The 22,912-nt window shown below is 56.7% G+C and overlaps 1 protein-coding gene across 1 annotated transcript in view; it reads right to left on the reverse strand.

Moving 5' to 3' along the window:
- Nucleotides 1-5,871: 5,871 nt before the first annotated feature.
- The window catches only part of CD276 (CD276 molecule), a 29,983-nt gene continuing 12,942 nt past the window's right edge, over nucleotides 5,872-22,912 (reverse strand). Inside the window, exons 2-10 of the mRNA XM_072951047.1 lie at nucleotides 20,182-20,308; nucleotides 16,960-17,298; nucleotides 16,468-16,782; nucleotides 15,531-15,869; nucleotides 15,057-15,353; nucleotides 11,266-11,400; nucleotides 10,605-10,646; nucleotides 9,171-9,206; nucleotides 5,872-7,216 (exon numbers count right to left, since the gene is read on the reverse strand). Of these exons, the coding sequence (XP_072807148.1) occupies nucleotides 7,194-7,216; nucleotides 9,171-9,206; nucleotides 10,605-10,646; nucleotides 11,266-11,400; nucleotides 15,057-15,353; nucleotides 15,531-15,869; nucleotides 16,468-16,782; nucleotides 16,960-17,298; nucleotides 20,182-20,254 (1,599 nt within the window). The 5' untranslated portion in view covers nucleotides 20,255-20,308 and the 3' untranslated portion in view covers nucleotides 5,872-7,193. The remainder of the gene's footprint in view (nucleotides 7,217-9,170; nucleotides 9,207-10,604; nucleotides 10,647-11,265; nucleotides 11,401-15,056; nucleotides 15,354-15,530; nucleotides 15,870-16,467; nucleotides 16,783-16,959; nucleotides 17,299-20,181; nucleotides 20,309-22,912) is intronic.

Here is a 22,912-nt window from a genome sequence, read left to right on the forward strand (position 1 = left end):
GTGTTCCAGAGGTCAGGGGCTGCTCTGTGCCCTGGGCTGGGTGGGGGAAATCGAGACCTGATCTGGGGAGAAGAAATGAATTTCCAGAGACCAGTGAAGGAGCCGGAGCTTTCTTACGTCTGTGAAACACGGAGGTGCGCCCAGAGGGCCGCACGGGAGGGAGTGTGTAGGATCCGCACAGGCACAGAAGACAGAGGGCAGACCCGCTGGGAGGAGAGCTTGAACAAAGCTTAGAAACAGGATAGAACGTGGTCCGTGCAACTTCTGCCACTCCATCAGTCACCTCTGTCCCCTTCTCCCTCATCGCTCACCCTCCAGACAGAGCAAACTGCGCCCCTCTTCCAGCATGGCAGAGCCCGCTCCACAAATGCCCCAGGTCTGGAGGCCCTGGTTGCCAGCACAGTCTGGGGCTGACCCAGATCCTCCCGGCTGCAGCGGGTGGGCGGGCACTCTGAAGGGCAGCCCGGGTAGATGCCAAGGAGATCAGCAGCCTGGCCGTGCCTCCCAGGTCACCAAGGACCTCGGCATCGTCAGCCAAGGAGGCCGAGCTCCCCCTGCCACCTGGCCAGCTTCGGGTTCTCAGAATGTTTGCTGAAGCAGCCACAGCGAGCACAGGGACTTCAGCGCAATTATGAAAGCTATAGGAACAAGAAGGAATGTGCTCATTCATCAGCAGCAAGTTACACTAAATTCTCCTGGCAAATAAAGCAAAACAGTTCAGTGGCTGGAAGAGACACATGTTGGTCCTTACTCCCAACGCTCGGAGAGTAGGGGTCACATTCTGTAGGAACTGTTTAGAGAGGATATTGAAACATAAGAGGCAGGAAGCGAGTGGAACAGGGTGCAGACCAGGACTCGGGGAGCCCAACAGTCTGTGAACTATGGGACTAGACAGGTGGACTCCTGATAGGTAAGTTTTGAGATTGAGGAAGGACTAGAGGCCAGAGACCCTGCAGGAGGGCGGCGGGGAGGAAGTGGTAGAAAAGAGATGCTATGCTCAGGTGATTCTGGATACGGCATGTCTACAGAGCACTGGAGGCCGCAGGATATCCAGGGGCAGAAGCACATTTGAGGCAGAGATGGAAGAAATTAGGAAGGGCATGAAGGCTACTTCCTTGAGCCTGGCACACGTGCACAGACTGATGGGCTGCAAGGAGCAGGACAGATGGTCCTTCCCTTTGCAGAGAACACTGTGCTGGAGGGAGGGAGCCGGAACCAGCCGCGTGGCACTGCACATCTGGAAGCCTGGGGGCGACAAGGGAGGGAGACAGAGGGAGAAGGGGAGCCAGTGGGAGGAAGAGGGAGGAGCCCCCTATTTCCAGTACTCAGGCTGAAGGGGGCTGAGCCATCACTGCTGGTGCCCCCCAACTTTTCTCACTTCCCCAGAGCCTGGGTGCTTGGTCTGACTTGACCGAGGGCAGGAACTCAGGGTTCCTGCTCCCCTCTGGGCCCCACAACACAGGGAACAGGGCCCCCTTTTCTTCACACGAAACAGGATCACTTCCCTTAACCTTCCTTGTCCTTGTATTTTCTGTGCCTCCTTTAGTCAGAAAACAAACACCCCTTGGTCTGATTCAGTGACAGTTAAAACAGCTGGCTTGTCTCAGGTGCCTGGTCTCAAAAGCCTCTGCTCAGGGTTGTTCCTCTGAATTCTATTTTGCATTAACTTGTAAGCCAGGGTGGAGCCCCTGGGGTATGCACATCAAACATTTAGCAATGATCTCTATCAGCTGCATCAGAACTTCTGGAGATGGTGCCCAGACATCAGTATTGTTAAAAATCCAAGTAATTCTAGGGTGCAGCCAGGGTTTAGAACCACTGGACTAAGGGGACCCAGGGCTGTATCACTAGGAGCATAGTGCTCAGGACCAAGGAGGTGAGAGACTGGCCTATGATGACCTAAAACATTTCAATCCATGCCAGGGCCTCAGTCTGAAAGGGACAAAGAGGAAACATGTCCAAGGAGGGTGATGGGGCTGAAGAAACCATGTCAGCTGAGGGAAGTTGAAGGGAAGGGGTTATTTTGCGGTTCAGGTGCTGGGGAAAGGCTGGGGACAAAGGTCACAGACCCTCTGTGTCTGAGGGCTGTTCTGGGTCTGCCCCAGGAGATCCGTGTTTCCTGTGCTCTAACAAGCACCACCTCATTAGTGGTGCAGCAGTGTCACCATAATTACCTGGAGCTGGTGGAGCCAAACGGCAGGTCATAAACACCCTCAGACACAAGTGCAGGACATTGAACTTGCCCTCAGACACCTGCAGCCAATGAGATGCTAATGAATGTCCTGGGCGCCCCATTCATTGCGGTCAGGTGTGGTCAGATGCAGGGCTCGGCCCACGCTTACATGGTTGCTCTCCCCGGCCCAGGAAGAGGCAGGCCTAGTCCATTCCAGGACTGGGGTCCCAGAAACATGAAGACCGTCAGGTCCTTGCCTGGCGATCTGAGGCAGCGGCTGCCACAAGGTAGGCGGTGAAGGGGAAGGCAGTGCAGAGGAGGTGGGGGAGGAAGAGATGGCCACAGGCCTCGCCTTCCGCTGAGTCGGGCTCCGCTGCTGAGGTCCCCGAGAGCCCGGCTGGGGCGGGATTCCCAGCACGACTGCTGCCCTGGGTCTGTTTTGCTAGTGGCCCTATGTGTTCTTTGCTCGCACATTCTTGCTGCCACAGGTACTGGCTAAAAAAAGGCAGCCCTAACAGGTGGAAGCTCTACCAACGTTTACAACGTGCAGGCCTGTGACCCTGTGATTCCACTTCTGGGCTCCATACTGTGGACTCCGGAGCACAAGGCTGCATTATTTGTATCCAAACTATAGAAACTGGCAAAATATATTCTAGAGCAGCAGCGCTATGAAATACTATGTAGCCATTTAAAAAGACTGAGGGAGGTCTCTGGAAGAAGCTAGACCCAGAAAAGTTTATACGGCAGGACTCCATTTATATGACGTTCAGGAACAAGCAAAACAAATCGTGGTGCCAGCAGCCAGAGCAGTGTTCACGGTGGGGCCGTGGCCTGGGGAGGGAGGAGGGAGCTTCCTGGGATCTGCAAGTGCTCTATGTCTTGAACTGGGTGACACTGTGCTCACAATGCAGCAATGGGCCGGTGACGCGGGTTGGTAAAAGAATCACCAGAGACCGAGAAAAGTTTAAGGAAGTTTAATAGTTACTCTGCTATAGGCAACAGGGGGCCACACAGAGGAGAGGTGCCTGAGTGAGTGCCACTGAGTGCCGAGGGTGGCCGTGCAGGGTCTTTTATTGGGGGGAGGGGGCTGTGCACACAAGGAAGCGGGGGCTACATGATGAATTAGTGCACAGGTCCCTGATTGGTTGTAAGATCTGTCGGGGACTCTCTGAACAGTAGGATTTACTTTGATAAGGTTTTACTTTGTCAAGTAGGTTTTACTGGGAAGGGCAGAGTGTGAGTCCTGTCCACCGAGGGTATTGTGAGCCGGGCTGTCTTCTGGGGTGAGGAGTCCGGCCAGGGTAAACACACAACAGGAGATATCTTTATCCTGCAGAAATGCAGGTGTGCGGAGGGTCCTGCAATGGCTCCAGGCACACAGAGCCCAGGAGTGGTGGTTTACGTCAACTTCAGAGCGGCTTCAGAGCGTGCCAGGGGGCTCCCTGGGTGATGCTTACGTGGGTAAATCCACGGGGCCATACACTGAGGGCCAGCATTGTTTCCACCCCAGATGTATGCTACACCTCAATATAAAAGGTAAAGAAAAAGAACTGACTTAAGAAAATGGTAAAGAAAACAGAAAAAAAGTTGCAGGACAGTATGTACAATTTCATTTTTATCGATGTGTGAGCCTGGGGGAAAGTCTCAAAGGATTGCGAACCCTTCCTTCATGTTGCTTCCCCTCCGAGTAGGGGCGGGGGGCTGGAGGTGAAGACTGCTGCCCCCATGCCCCCCACATTCCCGCCGCTCATTCACAGCAGCCTCTGGTCCTGCTTCTCGGTGGGTGCCTTGCACGTGGAGGCCTGGGTTTGGGGATCCTTGGGGCAAACTTTGGCTTCGCATCTCAGTGTAAGGCTTGGGCTTTGCAACAAGAGCTTTGGATGTTGCCCAGCTCAGATTCTGCCAGGGTGTCTGCTCATGGGCCCACGCGTACCAGCATCCTGCTTGGCAGGCGCCTCGAGGGATGGGCGAGGTCAGGTGCCTCTCCCCGCACAGACCCCACGGAAGGCGCCCCTCACGCCTGTGAGCAGAAGAGCGCGCGCTAGAAGAGGAAGTGAGCCAGGGGAGAAGGCAGGCTGACTCAGGCCCCCCAGCTGTTCCGTTTGCACCCCTCAACCCGCCTCCTCCTTTTAAGTAGCCAGAGCCACTAGTAGGTCTCCATGGCCTTGGTTACAAATGGTCCTGGAGGTGAATTCCAGTCACACCTCGAGCCAGGAAAATGAACCCTTGCTCTGTCCCCTCTTTAATATGGATGTGACACCTGCAGGCTACCACTTGTCACCCGGTAGGAATTATTTCTCCACTAAAATGCGGGAGTTGGAGCTTTGCCCAGGAAGGGCAGCTAAAAATACTACTGTCTGGGGCACCAGTGACCGGGGGACTGAGTGGCCACCTTCCTCACCCTTCAGCCCCTAGGAAAGCCCGACGCCTGCTGGGCACCCCCTGGAGCACCTGGTACAGCGTCCTGTCTGAGCCTCGCCCCAGCCCTCTCAGAAGGAAAAAGCCCTGGTCACCGTGCCTGCTTTACAGACGGGCAAGCAGGTTCAGACAGCTGTGCTCCACCCACAAACCCACCGAGGGAGCAGGAGCGTGCCACCCGACCGCAGGGAGGGGGAGAGACGCCATCAGCGTGCACCCCAGCACTTCATAGTTCACAGTGTCTTCTTCCTGTTGTCCAGTCCCCACACGATCCTATAAAACAAGAACTTGTATTGTCCCCACCTTACAGGCGGGGTTGAAGCCCGGGGAGGTGAGAACACAGGGGGAGATAAGGGGCAAAGGCAGAGCCTCAACCCAAGGCTTTCGACTCTAAAACCCACCCAGAGCACCAGCGGTGGGACTTCAAGCAAGGGGACCAGTCACACTAGCTTTACAACAAGCAGCCCAGTTTGTAAAGAATGCCACATACCTTTCAGGAGGGGACTCGTCACCCCTACTTAATAGACCAGGAAATTAAGGTTCAGAGGGATGAAGGGCTTGTCACAAGTGAATAGCAGGTCTGGGAACAGAAGTCAAGTGTCCTGACCCCTGGCCCCACTCCTCTGGCCACCCCAGGGCCTGTGAAGCCCCCGGACTGACTGGCAGATGGTGCTGAGACCCTGGCACCCAGGGGCAAATGACAGCAGTGTACGCTGCAGGCTCCCTCGTCCCTGAACCCCCGAAACTGTCTGCTACCACGTTCACCCCCTCTTCTCGGTCCTTGGAGCTAGAAAGTGGTGAGAACCTCAGGCCCGTTTTTCACATAAGAAAACTAAGGCCCAGAGAAGCTAAATGCCCTGCTCAGGGTCACAGGGCAGGACCTGGTGCCCGTCCCACTAGGTCAGCCAGGAACAGCCAGCAGAGCTCCCTTTCTGTGTCAGCTTCTTACTGGGCCTCAGCTTCCGCATCTGTGAAGTGGGGGCATCAGGGAGGCCTTGAACAGGCCTAGAGTCTGAGTCTTCTGAGACAAAGATATCAGATGACACTTGTAGGAGTGGGTGGAGCCCCATACAGTGACCAAGGGGCTTGGCTTCCTGGAGGCCAACCTCACTTTACCAAGGGGGAAATGGAGACCAGGGAGGGGTCCGTGCAGACCCGGTGACTTAAGGACGGGGAGAGTAAGGAGACCCAGGTGTCCCGACTCCAGCCTCAAATGTCCGGGAGGGAACCTTTCTGCAGAGTCCCGCCACCCACCCTGCTTCCACACATTTTGCAGAGAAAAAGCTTTCTATAAAGGCATTTATTTTCCCCCCAATACACCCCCCCAGTTAACAAAATTCCTCAGAGTCTCACATTTAAATTAGAAAGCCCCACGTCTTCCATTCCTGGAGAAGGGAGAGATGTCAGCGGGAGGACGTCAGAACATCAGAAGGTTACTCCCCTGGGGGCCAGAGGTCAGCCAGAGACAAGCCAGGAAGTGTGGGCCCAGCCCCAGAATAGCACCATGATGGGGGTCCCTGCTCCCAGGCTTCCCCTGTGCTGCGGCTCGAGGCTCCCGGGGCCCTGCTGGGCCTGGCTGCCTGCTCCTGCCTGGAAAGATACTTTGGAAACCATCAGATTCTCCAGTTGTGGGAGAGGCTCCGTCCCTCTCTCCAGGTTTCTGCCCCCACCCTCTGCTCGGGGTAAGGATTAGGGATGGGGTGGGGGTGAGGTATCCAGGGAACTGTGGGCACAGAAGAGAGGTACACTAGGGAGCAGGCAGGAGCCCCCTCACGGACCACTCTTTCCTCATGGGTTTCCCAGCTGAAGGGCAAGTCCTTAAGGGAAGGGCTTGTCTTGTCCTGTCGGGTCCCCAGCACCTAACACAGTGCTGACAGCCCATGGGTGCTCAGTGAACATTACGTGAATGGATAAACGAAAGGAAAGGCAGGAAAAACTGAGGGACAGAAGCTGCCCCCCAGGGGTGCCGTGCCTCCGCCGAGACCCGTGTGACCAGCACGTGCTTCCCGTGGGGGGGGGTGGGCAGAAGGCGGGGCTCCCAGGGCGCAGCCCGGGCAGGAGCGGTCCTCACGTGTTCCAGCACGTGCACCTGCTGTCTCTGCGTGCCTGGGGGAGGGGCCCTGTCTTCACTTAGCGGGGCAGGGAGAAGGCGCCTCTAGACGCAAGGAGGTGCTCAGGCTGCAGCCGCCCTGTCTGAGGAGACAGGATCACAGGCAGGTGGGAGAAGAGGCTGAGAAGTGATAACTGTGTGTCAGGGCCATCAGAGAAACAAGGCGAGGGGTGACTGGATCACGGCTTCGGAGAGAAGAGGCAGCCAGATGGTCCGTGTTGCTTGTGCATCGGAGAAATAAGGTTGCAGGGAGGTCCATGTATTGTGTCCATAAGAAGTAAGGCAGCAGGATGGTTTGTGTGTTGTGGTCATCGGAGAAATAAGGCGGCGGGGTGGTCTGTGTATCGTGTCCTTTGCAGAATGAGTAGACCCGCCAAAGTGGGAGCCATCTGTGGGGGCAGGGAAGCCCCCAGCCCAGGGCTCACACTGAGGCCCCAGTGCAGCCAGAGGTGGGAGCCCGGGGCAGGGGCGGCAGCTCCCTGGTCCTTGTGGTCAGGCTATTTCTGGTCCATCATCTGCATTCCATGATGGGAAGGGAGATAAAGGGGGAGAAAGCATTAAGTGCAGGAATTCGACTCTTGGGAATGTTCCAGAACCTGGTGTAAGACAGACCAGGAAGGTGCCTGGGGGAGAGCCCAGTCCTCGCCGGCCTCTTCTGGGTCCCCATGGGTCCACCCACCCTGCACACTTCCCTCCACCTGGCACGCTTTTCCCCTCCCAACCCCACTCCCTGCCTCGTCTGTCCCTTGACCCATCTTCCCTGACCTGGCCCACTTCCCTCCACTAGCTGGAAACCCTTTCCAGCGACCCCTTCCCGTGCTGATTCCTCCAAGAGCAGTGCTGTAGGGAGCCTACGGAGCCTCCTTCCCTCTGGCATCATGTCTCCACGTGGCCCGGTACCCCATGGACTCGCACCTCTGGCCTCGCTCCATTCCCTGACCTGAATGGAGGATTTAGAAGAAGGACCGGGGCATGTGTGACTTCCCCTTCCCTCTCCCATCCTTCAGGCTTTGTCTGTCCCCAGGAGAACAGTGCTCCCTTCTGGGGCTGCCTCTGTGCCTGTCCATCCTGGCCAGACAGGGGCTCCAGGCTGCCACCCTGCGGGGCAGGACCAGGAAGCCCACGGCTCCGCACACCCAGGCCACACTCTCCAGCAAAATGTCAGAAACCACACTGACGTTCTGATCTCCATCGGCTCGATCCTTCTATGCCTCATTTGGTTCAGAACAACAGGGAGATGGATAACTTATCTCCAGCCCTGCAGACCCCCACGCAGGCCTCCACTCCTGCCACGAGCACTCCGCAGCACTTGGGACCTGCTTCACAGAGCACTGCCGAACGGGGCACCTCGTGCGGGAGGTGTGGCAGGATTTCACCCCATTGCCCAGACAGGAAACTCCCCCTGGAAGGTCCCGGGCAGAGACCAAAAGCGCGGTCTCCCCTCCCAACCTGGGGGGCTCTTTCTCCTGCGTGATGCTGCCTTTCATGAGAGCCTATCACCCAGCTTTTATCATGAATTCTGTGCAGGTTCCCGAGGGCCCCACGGACCCCGGTCTCCGGAAGTTTCCTGAACACAGGGCCTATGTCCTTCCTCCCCTTCTCCCCAGGGAAAAGCTAAATGCAGGGGTGAGCCTCCAGGAATTCGGTGAAAGTGTATTTCCTAAAAGGGACACCAAGGCAACCTGCAAAAGATTTAAGGTTCCAAAACCTTTGATTTTCTAATTGGAAGCCACTCATATTTAGTGACAAGTGTGCATCAAGGAATATTTTGTTCAAAATACACACAAATGTTTATACACAAACACTCATACATAGGTGTGGCTGTTGGGTACTTTCAATAAAGAAGAATCTCAGATTAAACTAACCTCCAACCAACCACTTCCGAAAGTAACTGCAGATGTTACAATAATCTGAATACTAATGATTGCTACCATTTATTAACTGCCTACTGTGTGCTAGGAACACGGCTGCCCAGCTGAACGCACATTTCCGAGCCTCACTTGAGTTAGGGGTCATGTGACTGGGTTCCGACTAACAGATATAAACAGGAGTGACGGGCGCTGTTTATGGTCAAGCCCTAGAAAGGAATGTCCCCTCTGTCTCCTCTCTCCCCCTCACTTCTAGAGGGGCTGTGGGAGCTGACGCCACCACCCTGGGCCTGGGGATGGGAGCTTCAAGTAGAAGGAGGCAGAAACCAGGTAAATGGAAGCTGGTTCCAGGACATCAGTGGCCTTAAGGTCACCTAACCTCCTGTCCGGGTTAAGCCTCTGTCATCTCTGCATCCTATCAGAGCAGCTGGGACCTTGGTTTCTCCGCCTTCTGCCATCTCCCCAGCGGGGAGTCCAGGCTGCTTTCCTGGGAGGGAGCCTCAGGGCACCCCGCCGCCTCAACCCTCCCCAGATACACACAGTCTTGAGCACACAGGTGCACAGACACAGATACACAATCGTGAGCACCACGTGTCTTTACCTTCTTTGCTTTCAGAGTGTTTCAGAGGCCGCAGGGCTGCAAAAAAGGAAGGAACACACAGTGAGGGGGGACCCGTGGAAAGTGGGGGGGCCTCAGGTGGAGGGACAGGAGCTGAGGAAGAAGTAAGGGCTAGACGGACCCGGGAGGCAGAGGCAGGAGTGAGGAGTTGGGAGGGTATGGGTGACATCAGAGCAGCAGAAAAAGGGCCCTCAGCTGCTGTCCCAGGTCCCAGCTAGACTCTGCGGCTTGTCACGCCTCCTCCTGGGCCTCAGTTTTCTGCACCTTTACAGTGGAAACAACTCCCCTGCCCAGCTGTGAGTGAGAGGTGTGAAAGTGAGCCTGCCCTACAAGGAAGGGTGACGTGGGGAGCTAAAGGAGGCTGCAATGTCCCCAGGTGGGCCCAGGACTGTGCAGAACCGAGACCGACCACAGCTCTAAGCCACCCTCTCCTGCCCACTCCCTCCCTTCTGCCAAAGACATCTGCCTCTGAGCATGAAAAATGAGGCCCCACCCCAGGGCTGCCCCACACCCACCACACCCGCCACACCCACCACACCCAGACACCCAAGACAGAATTAATTGGCATAATTTACAGCAGCCCCCAGGGGTCAGTCTCCTGCCTTCCTTCTGCTGGGCTGGGGAAGGAACCCATGTCAGCACCCCAAATGGCTCAGTGGGACCCTGCCTCCCAGCCCAGGAGCCCAGTAAGGGAAGGCGGCGAGGCCTCCAGTGGCCGCGGGGCACCAGAGCCAGGCTGGCGACCCCACAGTGCTGTGCCCTTCGCAGAGTTACTCGAGAGAGCTTCAGAACAGCCCTGTGGTGCCATCCGGGCAGGGCAGGATGACATTTTACCGACGGGAAACTGAAAGCCAGAGGAGCAAAGCGCGTGGATCAAAGTCACACGGCCTGCAACCAGGGTGCAACAGTGTCAGACTGCAAACCCAGCCCTACCCCCAGGACTGCAGAGTGCAAGCCCTGACAGGTGCCAGCCGTGGCGCCGGGCCCTCTATGTTCATTATCTCATTCAATTTAACTCATACAGCCTATGATGGGAGGCAGGTAGGGGGAAACTGAGGCCTAGAGAGGGAAAATGAATTACTCAAAGCCACTCAGTTTCTATGAGCTGGAGCCCTGTCTCCCGCGCCCTCACTCCTCCCCCCAGGAAGCCACCAGACCCCACAGCGCAGGTCACTCAGGGTGGAGCAGCCCTGGGAGGTGGGTAAAGGGAGGAGGAGGAGTGAAGCAGCACCTGGACCCGCCTCCAGGTCCAGCACCGGCCAAAGACCAGGCTCACCTCGGCTGGGAGGCCTCAGTCCGCGGGACACACATCATTCAAACCTTCAAGCAAACACAGCTCCTCCAGACCCTGGAGTCCTCTCCCCGTCCCTGTGTCCATCCCCCAGCCAACAGGGCCAGCTCTTGGCTCAGACTTACCTGTCTTGGATCCTTCTCCATCCCCATCCTGGTCCTCAGCTCCTGGAAGAGTGAACAAAAAGCTTCCTCAACCCCACCTTCATCATCACACCTGTGCTCCTGCGGGCGCTGGAGCCGGTGAGTGGGGCTGAGCAGGCCTGGCCCGTGGTCCAAATGCCGGACTTAGCTCGGAGGCTGAGACCCAGTGGAGCAGAGCCCTGTGGCAGGATGAAAGGGACCCCAGCCTGGAGCCCCCCACTCAGCTGACCCCTCCACTCACGCACGCACTCACCAGCCCAGTCACCCACCACCTCCAGCAGACACCCACCCGCATGAGGATCCCCATCCTTCCACAAGCCCACTCACAGACACACTCACATGACTGACACCCTCACCATCATGCTTGTTTGTGTGGACACATTCATCCCCTTGACACACTTCAGCCTTACACACGCACCGCTCACTCCCAGTCACACTCATATCCACTCTTCCTGCCACGTCTGCACACTCACGGGCAGGCTCACACTTGTTTGCACACACAGGACATGTTCAGCCTCAAGCTCACACACTCTAGTCCCATTTGCACACCCACATGCATTCTGTCACTGGAAAGTGACACACACATTGATGTCATGGACACCAACGAAACCAAAGACCCGCGCACACACACCCCCTCACTCACCTGCATTCTCCTCCTCACAGCTCTGTTTGATCTTTCTCCAGCACACAAAGGCCAAGGCCACCAGCAGAGCAACAAGACAGACGGAGAGCCCCACTGTCACCCACAGGGCCTCCGGGGGGAACGTCATGGGCTGCCCTGGGAGGGAAGTGGGGAGAAGGGAGAGAGACTGTCAAGCCTGGCCCCCAGTGGCCCTGAGGACAGCACCTCTGGCTCCAAAGTGTGAACGGGGGGCTCCTACCCTCACGGGGCCCCCAGACTATGAAGAGAGCTTACTCGAGTTCCCGTGCCCCTTCCCCGCACGTCCACGTGCCCTCCCAACCTGACACAGCCATGGCTGCTGCAGACGTGCCTCCTCCTGCGAGGGCCGAAGAGTCTGCAGTGGATGGTGCTCAGGAACCTTCCAGGGCTCCCTACTGACGTGAGAATAAGGCTTCAATCTCCTCAGGATGCTTCCAGGACCTCTGAGATCTGGCTGCTGTCACCCCTTGCCCCCAGCCCCCGCCTTCGCAATCCCACTGCGCCAGCCAAACTGGTGTCCTCGCCACTCTGCAGAGACAGCTGGCCCCTCCCAGCCCCCACACCGCAGCTGTCAGTTTCCTCCACCTAAAACATGCCCCCTAACTCCCCTCCGAGCTTGAGATTCCTCCGCGGGAGGCCCTCCCTGACTCCCCCAGCCCCACCTGGTGAAACCCCCCACCTGAGATCAGGCGTCAGCCAGCTGGAGCCCATGGGCCAGATCTGGCCTGTGGCCTGTTTTCTGTGCAACCTGTGAGCTAATAATAGTTTTACGTTTGTGAAGGGTTACCAAAAAAGGGAAAAGCAGCAGCAGCACAGAGATGGGATGTGGCCCACAAAACTTAAAATATGTACCATCCAGCCCTGACGGAGCATGTGTGCAGCTTCCCGCATCAAGATGAGGGTGGGCTCTGAGGGCGCCAGCGTGAAGGTTCCGGGTTCACCCCAGAGGAGACCTGCCAGGGGTCTGTTTCCGGGCGACGCTGAGGCCCTCCTGTTAGCTGTCCCACGGCACAGGGAGGGTGTGGAGGCGCCCACGCCTGGGTCAGGGCCAGCGGCTGTTCTGAGCGCTCCACCCTCCAGCCCAGTCCCGGGACCCACGCGGGGTCCTGGGCAGAGACCTTGGGGACAACAAATCTCACAAAAGCCAGGGGGAAAGCAGCTCCTGCAGAAGGCACCGTCAGAGCAGAGACGGTGCCACGAACGCCTGGGCAGTGGGGGCCTCGGCACAGACACAGGGATTTGCAGCCAATGTCACCTTCTACCGGCCCGACTGGCAAACCTCCACTGGGGACCCTGGAAGCAAAGGGACCCACCAGCCTGGTGAGCAGGAGAGGAGGACAGCAGCTGACATGAAGGGCCAGGAGGGCCAGTCCGTAAAGCACATGGAGGGACCCCCGGGAATCCCAGGGTGGGGCCCTGCAGGAGAGCACGGAGCAGAGCCACAGAAATACCCGGGGGGAGGGGCTCCCGCCGCGTCCGCCCCTAGGCTGGTCTCGGTGCCTGGAACACAGGCCCGACTTGCCCTCCTTCCACTAATCAAGGACAGAGCGGGGCTCAGCCCTGCATCTTCAGACTCCAAGTCCAGTGTTTGCTCCATAAAGCCCCCTCCACATACGGCACACACCACTAACTTCCAGCAGGTGTGGGAGAGACCAGGCTGGAGGACTGGAAGTCCGCATCCCAAAATGTTTTACCAGGCACAGAGCTGCCCTAAGCGAAATAGAGGCCAAGGGCTCCAAAGTAGGCCAGACCTGCTCTCACAAAAACAGGAGGCTGGGTGGTGGGGAGGAGAGAAAATTAGGCTGAGAGGCTAAAAGCTGGGTTCTGGTTCTGGTTCTGGTTCATCTGCTCCCCGCACGGTGCTGGAGTCAAGGTCCAGACACCCATGGGAAAGTTTAGAGGGGCCACGAACCCCCAAAGTTTAAATGCAAATGATTGCATTTTTCATTTATCCAGTTTTCAAAAAGGTATCTGACTCCCCAAAGGAGTCAGAGCCACTGTGGCCGTCTGTGGCCCTGGGGGAGTGCTCCCTTGTCTCTGGGCTTCAGTTTCCTCATCTGTGAAATGAAAGCACGTTAAACGTTAGCTACTAGAACTTTAAATAAAGGCTTTTCTTGTAGGTGGGGTAAATGTCCCCGGTGAGCAGGAGAGGAGAGGAGGACACCAGCTGATGTGAGGGGCCAAGAGGGCTTCAAGGACGGACCCCTGGGGATCCCGGGAGCACAGAGCAGAGCCACAGAAATACGCAGGGGGAGGGGCTCCCACCACATTTGCCCCTAGGCAGGTATCGGTGTCTGGAACGCAGGGCAGGCTGGCCCTCCTTCCACTAGTCCAGGACAGAGCGGGGCTCAGCCCTGCATCTTCAGGTATATGAGCATAATCACATTCACACTCACAAGCCGTTCCTGCACAACATGGCAAACATCCAGTTCCGCTCAGTGTGCAAATCATCACGAAGTTCACCGATCCTTCAAGGTCCCCTCGACCCCCACCTGTCCCTGGAGACTCCTCCTGAAACTCCAGCCCATTCTGACCACTCCCTCCTCTGAAAGCTTCAGTCTCTGCCAACCCTGCTCCATCTGATATCTCTGATTCTCTCCTGCGGATGCACCAGACCGTATGTTGTTCTCTAAAGGTCAAGGAGACCTCTTGCGACATCCAGCAGCCCAGGGCAGTGACTCTCCCACAGAAAGCACAGACCTAGGGGGTCTCCAGGAAGAGGGTGGGGTCAATCTTGGGGAAGAAGTGGGCAGAGGGAACACCTGAAAGAGAAGGAGGAATGAATCTGAATTCCTAGAAGACAGCTGTGATGGGCACTGGCTCTGAGCTTGCAGAAGTGAGGCCATGTGAGGTCCGGGGATGCTCAGGGGGTGCGGGTAGACAGGAATAAGCCTCTGAATCCCGAGGCTCGTGCAGAAACCGGCCGCCAGGGGCGTCAGAACTTGGGTGGGCGGCAGGTCGGGTGGAAGTCATAGGAAGAGAGAACGGGAGAACCAGACAGACAGGACCTGCTGCCCTGACCCCAGAGAATGCAGGGAGGCCGCTGGGAAAGCTTTGCTGGCCCAAGGGGAGGAACTGAGGAGCCAGACTGAGGCCCAAACACAGATGGAGACTGCCTCCCCTGGCCTGAGTGTGGGCTTGAGCCCTCCTCACACCTCCAGGCACAAGGGGTGCCCACTGAGGTGGGTCCTAAAGGAAGGGAAGGGTGTCTGGGCTAGGACCCCAAAACCAGAGATTGAAGAAATCGCCAAATGGGCAGCGCTGATCTAGTGTTTGACCACGTGGGGGCAGCAGAGAAAGCCCGCCCATTACAGTTGCTGCCTGGGTCCAGCTCACCTCCAACAGGAGAGCTGACATTGATTGATGGGGTGAGGAGGGCTGACCATCAGGAGAGGGTCAGCTGTCTCTCGGGGCCTCACGGTCAGATGGTGCCCAGCATCAGATGGTGGCGTAGCAACACCTTCCCAGCACCTGGAGAAGTTCCCACAGGAAAGCAGGACTCCCAGAACTCCCACATCCACCTCCACATCCCAGCCAGGTACTCAGTCCCCTGAGACACTTGGGAGGGCAAACGCTATAAATGATTCTTATCAGCTAGACAGAGCAAGTCCCTTAAAGAGTTTTAGGGGGAGAGTTTGAGACACCTGAAATGTACGGGGGAAAAATTTTTTTAAAAAGTCTTCTGGCCACGCAAGCCTACCTAAATTCCAGCTCAGGTGCTAGCTAAAGGCGGGGCCCCTCCATCCTTCCCCAGCTGTTCGTCTGCCTCCTACCCGTGATGGTGACGGAGCCGTGAGCGTCCTGCTGCAGCACAGGGTTGCGCACCAGGCAGCTGTACGTGCCATTCGCGCCCAGCACCACCCTCAGGACGCTGCGCACGTCGAACAAGCCCTGCTCGTTGGCCATCTGCGACGTGGTCACGTTGCCGGTCAAGGGCGCGCCCTGCCCATCCTGCCAGAACACTTCTGCCTCGGGGTAGCCCCGGTAGCTGGAGCATGTGATGGTCACCGTGTCCCCGGGCCGCAGGTCCTTGTTTGGCTCCAAGGTCATGCTGGGCTTTGAGTAGGGGGCTAGAGGGGGCCAGAGGAAAGGGCAGAGGTCAAAGTAAAGCAAGGACAGGGGCACACAGTGGAGAGAAAGGGGTGCCTGGGGCTGCGAGGACACGGGTCAGCTGGGCAGTGGGTAGGGGGCTGCGGGAAGTACCAGGGGTGAACCAAGGGGAGGACGCCCCCCTTCGCGGCGCTCACCTGCCACCTGCAGGCTGACCGCGGCGCTGCCGAAGTCCCGGATGCTCACGAAGCAGGTGAAGCTGCCCTCGTCAGCCACGCGCACGCGCTGCAGCCTCAGGGACGCGTTGCCCTGAGCCAGCAGGTCCGGGAAGAGCGCGGTGCGGTTGGCATAGGAGCTGCCCTGGTCACGGCCCTCGGCGAAGCTGTGCACCAGCTGTTTGGTGTCTGTCAGCTGCCAGATGAGGTTGAGCTGTGCCAGGCTGAAGCCGGGTTCGGGTGAGAAGGAGCAGCGAAGGGTGGCGTCGGTGCCCACCAGGGCCACCACGGGGTCTTCGGGAACCTGGACTTCCACAGCGCCTGGGGGCGAGGTTGGAGTGGCAGGGCAGTGAGGAGGGGCGGGGCCACTCTGGGCTACCAACCCACAGCCTCCCGGATCTCCTCCTCCATCAACCCCCAGGTCCCATTCCATCTTCCCATTTTCTCCCCAGACCTGAAATCAGATTGAGTCCCAGCACTCCCAGACATAGAGCCTCCCTAATTTGACAAGAATCACAGTAGCCTGGCCTTGCCTGACAAGGTCCATCCACAGGAGACTGGGCCTGGGCAGCCTCCAGCCCTAGCAAAACTCCCCTCTCCACCAGGACCCGTGTCCCTCTCCTGTCCCTGCGCTCTGCTGAGATCTGAATGCTTCTCCATCCTTTCCAGAGGTTTCCAGAGCCCTGAGGTCAGGAGACCCAGAGAGCTGGGAGGACCTGTGATCATTACCCTCACCTACTCCCACTGCGGTAAGGTTCCCCCATCCCCCTTGGTTATCTTTTCCATTATTATTACCAGGCATCTCACTGTTCTGGGAGACTGAAGCTAAGCACCCAGATTCAGATCCTGTGGCCCCTGCAGACAGGACCAAACCCCTCCTCCCTCAGGGGGACTTTTAAGAAAAAAATACAACAAAAACCTGCGGGGCTTCTATGGGGCGTGATGGTGACGGAGCCGTGAGCGTCCTGCTGCAGCACGGGGTTGCGCACCAGGCAGCTGTACGTGCCATTCGCGCCCAGCACCACCCTCAGGACGCTGCGCACGTCGAACAAGCCCTGCTCGTTGGCCATCTGCGACGTGGTCACGTTGCCGGTCAAGGGCGCGCCCTGCCCATCCTGCCAGAACACTTCTGCCTCGGGGTAGCCCCGGTAGCTGGAGCATGTGATGGTCACCGTGTCCCCGGGCCGCAGGTCCTTGTTTGGCTCCAAGGTCATGCTGGGCTTTGAGTAGGGGGCTAGAGGGGGCCAGAGGAAAGGGCAGAGGTCAAAGTAAAGCAAGGACAGGGGCACACAGTGGAGAGAAAGGGGTGCCTGGGGCTGCGAGGACACGGGTCAGCTGGGCAGTGGGTAGGGGGCTGCGGGAAGTACCAGGGGTGAACCAAGGGGAGGACGCCCCCCTTCGCGGCGCTCACCTGCCACCTGCAGGCTGACCGCGGCGCTGCCGAAGTCCCGGATGCTCACGAAGCAGGTGAAGCTGCCCTCGTCAGCCACGCGCACGCGCTGCAGCCTCAGGGACGCGTTGCCCTGAGCCAGCAGGTCCGGGAAGAGCGCGGTGCGGTTGGCATAGGAGCTGCCCTGGTCACGGCCCTCGGCGAAGCTGTGCACCAGCTGTTTGGTGTCTGTCAGCTGCCAGGTGAGGTTGAGCTGTGCCAGGCTGAAGCCAGGTTCCGGTGAGAAGGAGCAGCGAAGGGTGGCGTCGGTGCCCACCAGGGCCACCACGGGGTCTTCGGGAACCTGGACTTCCACAGCGCCTGGGGGTGGGGCCAGTGGGGTGGGACGGTGAGGAGGGGCCAGGACACTCCCAGCCTCCCTAGTCCCCCTCCCCTTCCGTGTTAACTTCAGGCCTTGTCCACCCCTTGTTTACGGCTGAGTTTATTACCTGTGGTCGTGGTTCAATCAACACCAGCATAGTAAGCACCTACTATGCCAAGTGTAAGGGTTAGGAAGGCCACAGAGAACACCACCACGGTCACACCCCTGCAGAGCTTACATGTTAGTGGGAGAGGGACAGACTAGCACACGGATCCTCATTCGCATGTGCTTAGGGGTACGAAGGACGAAAGCAAGTTAATGGATAGAAAATGAGGAAAGCCTTTCTGCTTGTCGCCGTTGAGGATTACGCTGGCTGTGGGCTTGTCATAAATACCTTTTGCTATGTTTGCTCCGTACCCACTTTGGTGAGAGTTTTTATCATAAATGGGTGTTGAATTTTATCAATGCTTTTCCTGCCTCTGTTGAGTAGATCATGTGGTTTCTGTCCTTTCTCTTGTTGATGTGGTGTATCACGTTGATCGATTTGCATGTGTTGAATCATCCTTGTGTCCCTGGGATGAACCCCACTTGATCATGATGTATGATCTTTTTCACGTGTTGTTGGATTCTGTTTGCTAATATTTTGTTGAGGATTTTTGCATCTATGTTCATCAGTGATATTGGCCTGTAGCTTTCTTTTTTGGTGGTGTCTGTCTGGCTTTGGTGTCAGGGTGTTGGTGGCTTCATAGAGTGAGTTTGGGAGTATTCCCTCCTCTGCGGTCTTTTGGAAGAGTTTGTGAAGGACTGGTATGAGCTCTTCTTTGTCTGTTTGATAGAATTCCCCAGTGAAGCCATTTGGCCCTGGACTTCTGTTTGCAGGGAGGTTTTTTATTGCTGATTCTATTTCACTTCAAGTGATCTACTTCTTCTTGATTCCGTCTTGGTGGACTGTATGTTTCTAGAAACCTGTCTGTTTCTTCTAAGTTGTCCAACTTATTGCCATATAGTTGTTCACAGTATTCTCTTATGATTTTTTCTATTTCTGTGGTGTTAGTTGTAATCTCTCCATTTTCATTTCTTACAGAATATGAAACTGAATATATGTATATTTATGTATGACTGAAGCATTGTGCTGTACACCAGAAATTGACACAACATTGTAAACTGACTATACTTCAATTTAAAAATATTTTTTAAAAAATTAGGAGGGAGCTTTTCACAAATCTGATAGGTATTTTACAACTGTCATGCTAGTTGCATTTCCCCATAAGTATATATTATCTTGATAAGTTGTAAAAAGGGAGTCTAAAAAAGTATACACCAGAATGTTAATAGTGGTTTTTCTCTGGATAAGGAAGAATCACAAGTGCTTTTTCTTTCTTCTTTTTCTAAACAAACATGATTAGTTTTATACAAGAAAGAAAGAATACCTATGCATTTAAATGTGGTGATGAGCCACTTTCTCCATAAAGAGATATTAAGCTGAGATTTAAAGGGAATGAAGTAGAGTCTGACATAGCCAGAGAAAGCCCCCTGGGGCAGGTCCCCCTGCTTTTGGCCCTGCCCTCTACCCTGTGGATTTGCCCTGCAGCCTCCCTCCCAGTCACCTCTGCCTCCAGACCAGCTCTTCTTTGAGAGCCCTGGAAAGTTAGGCAGGAGGCCTGGATAGCCCTTCTTTCAGTAGAGTGTGCCCCCTAACCTGGCACCACCATTTTTGAGTATGGTTAGATTCAGTGTGTGATTTGGGCACCAGCAAAGCAGGCACTCAAAAAGTGTGAAGAACAGTCTTGAAACAGAGGAACTGAATACAGCACTCATGAAAGGTTTCTCACATTTAGAAAAACAGCATTTTACAGTTGGAATTTTCATTGTGACGTAACCCAGGGAGGGGGTGTCATCATCTTTGCAGTGTGAAGAGCTCTCTAAACGTCTTAAGTTGGCCCTGGGGCTCTTGCTGCAATGCCAGGTGCCCCAGCCAGCTCTCCAGTTGGAAACCAACAGGGTGCCACATTGTATGGGGCATTTAAGGGACGAAACCTGAGGAATCACCCAGACAAAACCCTTTCTGCACAGAAATCAAAGTAGCTCTGGGTGAAGCGGTGCTTCCTCTTTATGACCACCAGATGGCACCGGAAACCCAGCTTTGTCTTCCCAATGGAGGAAGAAGGCAATCTCCCTCAGCCCAGAAACTGATTAGGATTTGAAATATGACGATGTTGTTAAAGTAGCTGCCATTACTGAATGCCAACTCTGCGCCAAGAACTGTGTGGGAAGATTTACATCCTCTATTCCCCATGGTTAGAGCACCTGCTATGTGCCTGGCATCAATCCTGGCCCTGCAGAGAAACCCGACTCTTTCAGCAGAGCAAGCAATAAGCAAGTAAACATATGCTCTGTCAAGTGGGGATAAATGCGGGGAGGTGGCATGGAGTAAGCTCTGGGAGAGGGAGGGGTGATGTGCTCTTTCATGCAAGGTAGCTGGGGGAAGGGAGAGCCTGCGGAAGGTGACATTTGAGCAAAGACTTGAATGAAGTAAGGGATCAAGTCATATACACGTGTGGGGGCAGAAAGTTTCAGACTGAGGGAACAGTACGTGCAAAGGCCCTGGGGAGGAAGCACACATATAGTGTGTTCAAGAAACAGCATTATGGCATTTAGTGCTCACACTGCCATTTTACAGAAGAGGAAATGGAGACCAAGAAATATAAAGAAAGTTGCCTCTTGGATCCTGGAGGTAGGGATGAGTGTGGACAAGGCACAGGGGAGACGGGAGGATGTTAGCCACAGCCTCCCAGCCCTGCTGGACAGAGAGGGTTGGCAGGAGCCCTGATGGGAGTGGGCACCTCTTCCCCCACCTCCAGGCCCCACTCTGCTCCCCTCACCTGTGAGGCAGAACCAGAGGGCTCCCAGGGCGGTGGCCACACGCATGCCCGCGCTGCCAGGCAGATGCGGCATCTTCCCGCGAGGCAGCTGACAGCTGGGCTCTCAGTGGTGGAAGGCTGCCCCCACCTGCGAGGAAGAGGAAGTGAGGCTTTTGTCTCAAAAGGTCCTCCCCAGGCCCTCTCTCACCTCATCCCCGACCCGGGCCAGCCTGGGGCAAGGCTGCAGCTGCCGGCTGGGAGGTACTCCCCCACACACCCCACAAAGCTCCCTGCTGAGGGATATCCTGAGATGCAGGCAGGAGCGAGTTGAGTCACTAGGGAGGCTGCACCAGGGAAGGCGGGTCAGGGGGCAGCTGGGACCCACCCATTCAGAAATAAGATGCTGGCATGTAAACACAAGGAAGTCGAGGCAAGGCAGCAAGGCAGGGCAAGGATGTGCAGAGATCAGTTTGGCTTGAGACAACAGCTGGCAGGGGAGAGTAAGACTTAAAGATTGGCAAGAGGTTGGAAGTTTATCCTAAGGCAGCTGGGAGCCACTGAAGTTTCTGGAATAGAGGAAGGATGAGGTCAGAGCTGTGCTTCATAGAGATTACTCTGACAAAACCTGCAGGATAAATGAGAAGAGCTGGATGGAAGAGACCAAGCAGGTCTGGGGGAAGTGACAGCACTGGCGGGCACGGGGGGGGGGGGACAGTCCCGGTGCCCATGGTTCTGAGCCAAGTGACCGGGTGGGTGGAGCGCTCACAGAGAGAGAACACGGAAGGGCTCAGTGCAGGGTGTGTGAAGTTAGTGTTAGCGCAGGCACTTGCAGGGAGAGTTCCAGGAGACAGCCTGGTGTATGAGTCTGGGGCTCAAGACAGAGGACACAGGCTAGCTTAGCTCACGTATACGGAGTGGCCAAGACTGGCCGGACATGGCAGAGGCCTGGACTGGGGCTGACCCCCAGGCTGGAGTCAGGACGGAGTGAGAGGTATTTTTCTGCAACTACAGGTTGGATCTGAGCTTGGGGGGGCGACCTCCGGGGGTCCGGCCCTGCAGCCCGTCCTGGTTCCCCTCTCCAACCTCCCACCAAGCTGCCTGCCTTTGCCCTTCCTGCTGACTAAGTTTTCCTGCCACATCCTGCCACCAGGGTCGATTTTTGCTACCCAACACGATTTGACAAAAATATAAAGGGTTTCACATTCTCTGAACCACCCAGGGAGCTAAGCTGCCTGATTTTGTCTCATTTTGCAAGAGGAAAAAATTAAAGCCCAGATAAGTGAGGTGACTTGGTTAATGTGATGTGATTCGCCAGCCCGCACAGGTGAGAAGGGTTCAGTGTTCCCCACCTCCTGCCACACCTCTGCCCTTCCAGGGAGCAAACAGCCATTAGCATCAATTCCAGTCACAAGCACCCAGCTTCAGCCCTCCCCATCCCGGCGAGCACCCTCTTCCTCCAACACCCCCCACCACCAGCAGCTGAGCCGAGGGAGTCCCCCAGCCACCGGTGCATCCTGCCCTCCTCCCAGCTGTCCGCGCAGGGAAGCCCCGAGCAGCCACTTCCTTCCCAGACACTTCCGCTCCAAACCTGGCGGCCTCACAGCCTTGCCGCCTGCTGAGTCAGCAGCCTTCGGGCTCCATTCATAAAGTCGCGCCTGGCGGGCACTACATCCTGCCCACAGGGGCCACCGCGGCCCAGAGGAAATGCCGGCAGGCAGCGGCCTGCCGGGCCTGCCACCCCCTGAGGGAAGCGCAGAGACTAAGCTTTAAGAAGCTCCCAGATTCCAAGTCTCCTGCCTTTGCTTCACCCCGAGACAGAACCAGGGCCTGTCTGTTCCTCCTGGGCCCCCCTCACCTGTCCCACTGTGGCCTATGCCCACCACCTCCCACCCTGAACTGTGCGGCCAGCCCCCTCTGATCCCCCCGCCCCATGACCCTCCACTCTGCTCCCGCCAACTCCACCCCCCCACCCTGTGTCTCCTCTCAGGACCCGAGGCAGGAATCTGCTCACACCCCTCCCCCTGCAAGAATCTCTCGTGGTTCCCCTTTTACGCCCTGAGTAAACCCTCATTCCCCTGCCTGGCATGCAAGGCCTTCCTTAGGACTGTCTTCTCCGCCCATCAAGCTAATTCCTGCCACTAGGTTTCACTCGCCAGGATCTCCTGGGCCTGCCTACCACCTCCATGAATGCGAGGTCAGGGAGCAGCTCTCTCCTGGCCAGACCTATCAGGTTCCCCAGGGACCGAGCTGTCCTGCTCTCCAGAGGGAGGTTGAGGGCTCCCAGGGGTGAGCATTGGATTTGCTCCCTTCAATTCCCTTTCTAGACTCTGGACCCGGGGAAGTTCCCACCCTCATGCTTACCCTGGGGAGAAGCCCAACAGCCCAGATTCAAAGACACAGAGAGACTCCCACCCCAACAGCTGGGCCCCCAGGGCTGAGGGCAGGAGGGAGCAACACACCTCAGAGACAGGATGCTGGCGGGGAATGAGAGCGTGGCCTGTGACCATCGGGACAGTTGGGCCGTCCGGTACACAGAGCCTCCTGGAGATGCACAGACCTCTTGCCACATTCGCAGTGCCCAGCCCATCTTTTCTACAAAGGGGAATTCTCATCCCCAGGCAGGACCTGCCCTGGGGCCAGCATGTGCCATCCCTCCCAGTCAGTCACCAGTCGGTCCTCCCTCCTCCTTCCCCCTGCCCCAGTCCCAGCCAAATGTGGGAACTCCAAGGACCCCTGCCCGGAAAGACCACAG

The sequence above is a fragment of the Vicugna pacos genome, chromosome 27 (genome assembly GCF_048564905.1).
Source record: "Vicugna pacos chromosome 27, VicPac4, whole genome shotgun sequence".
In the NCBI taxonomy this organism is placed as follows: domain Eukaryota; kingdom Metazoa; phylum Chordata; class Mammalia; order Artiodactyla; family Camelidae; genus Vicugna; species Vicugna pacos.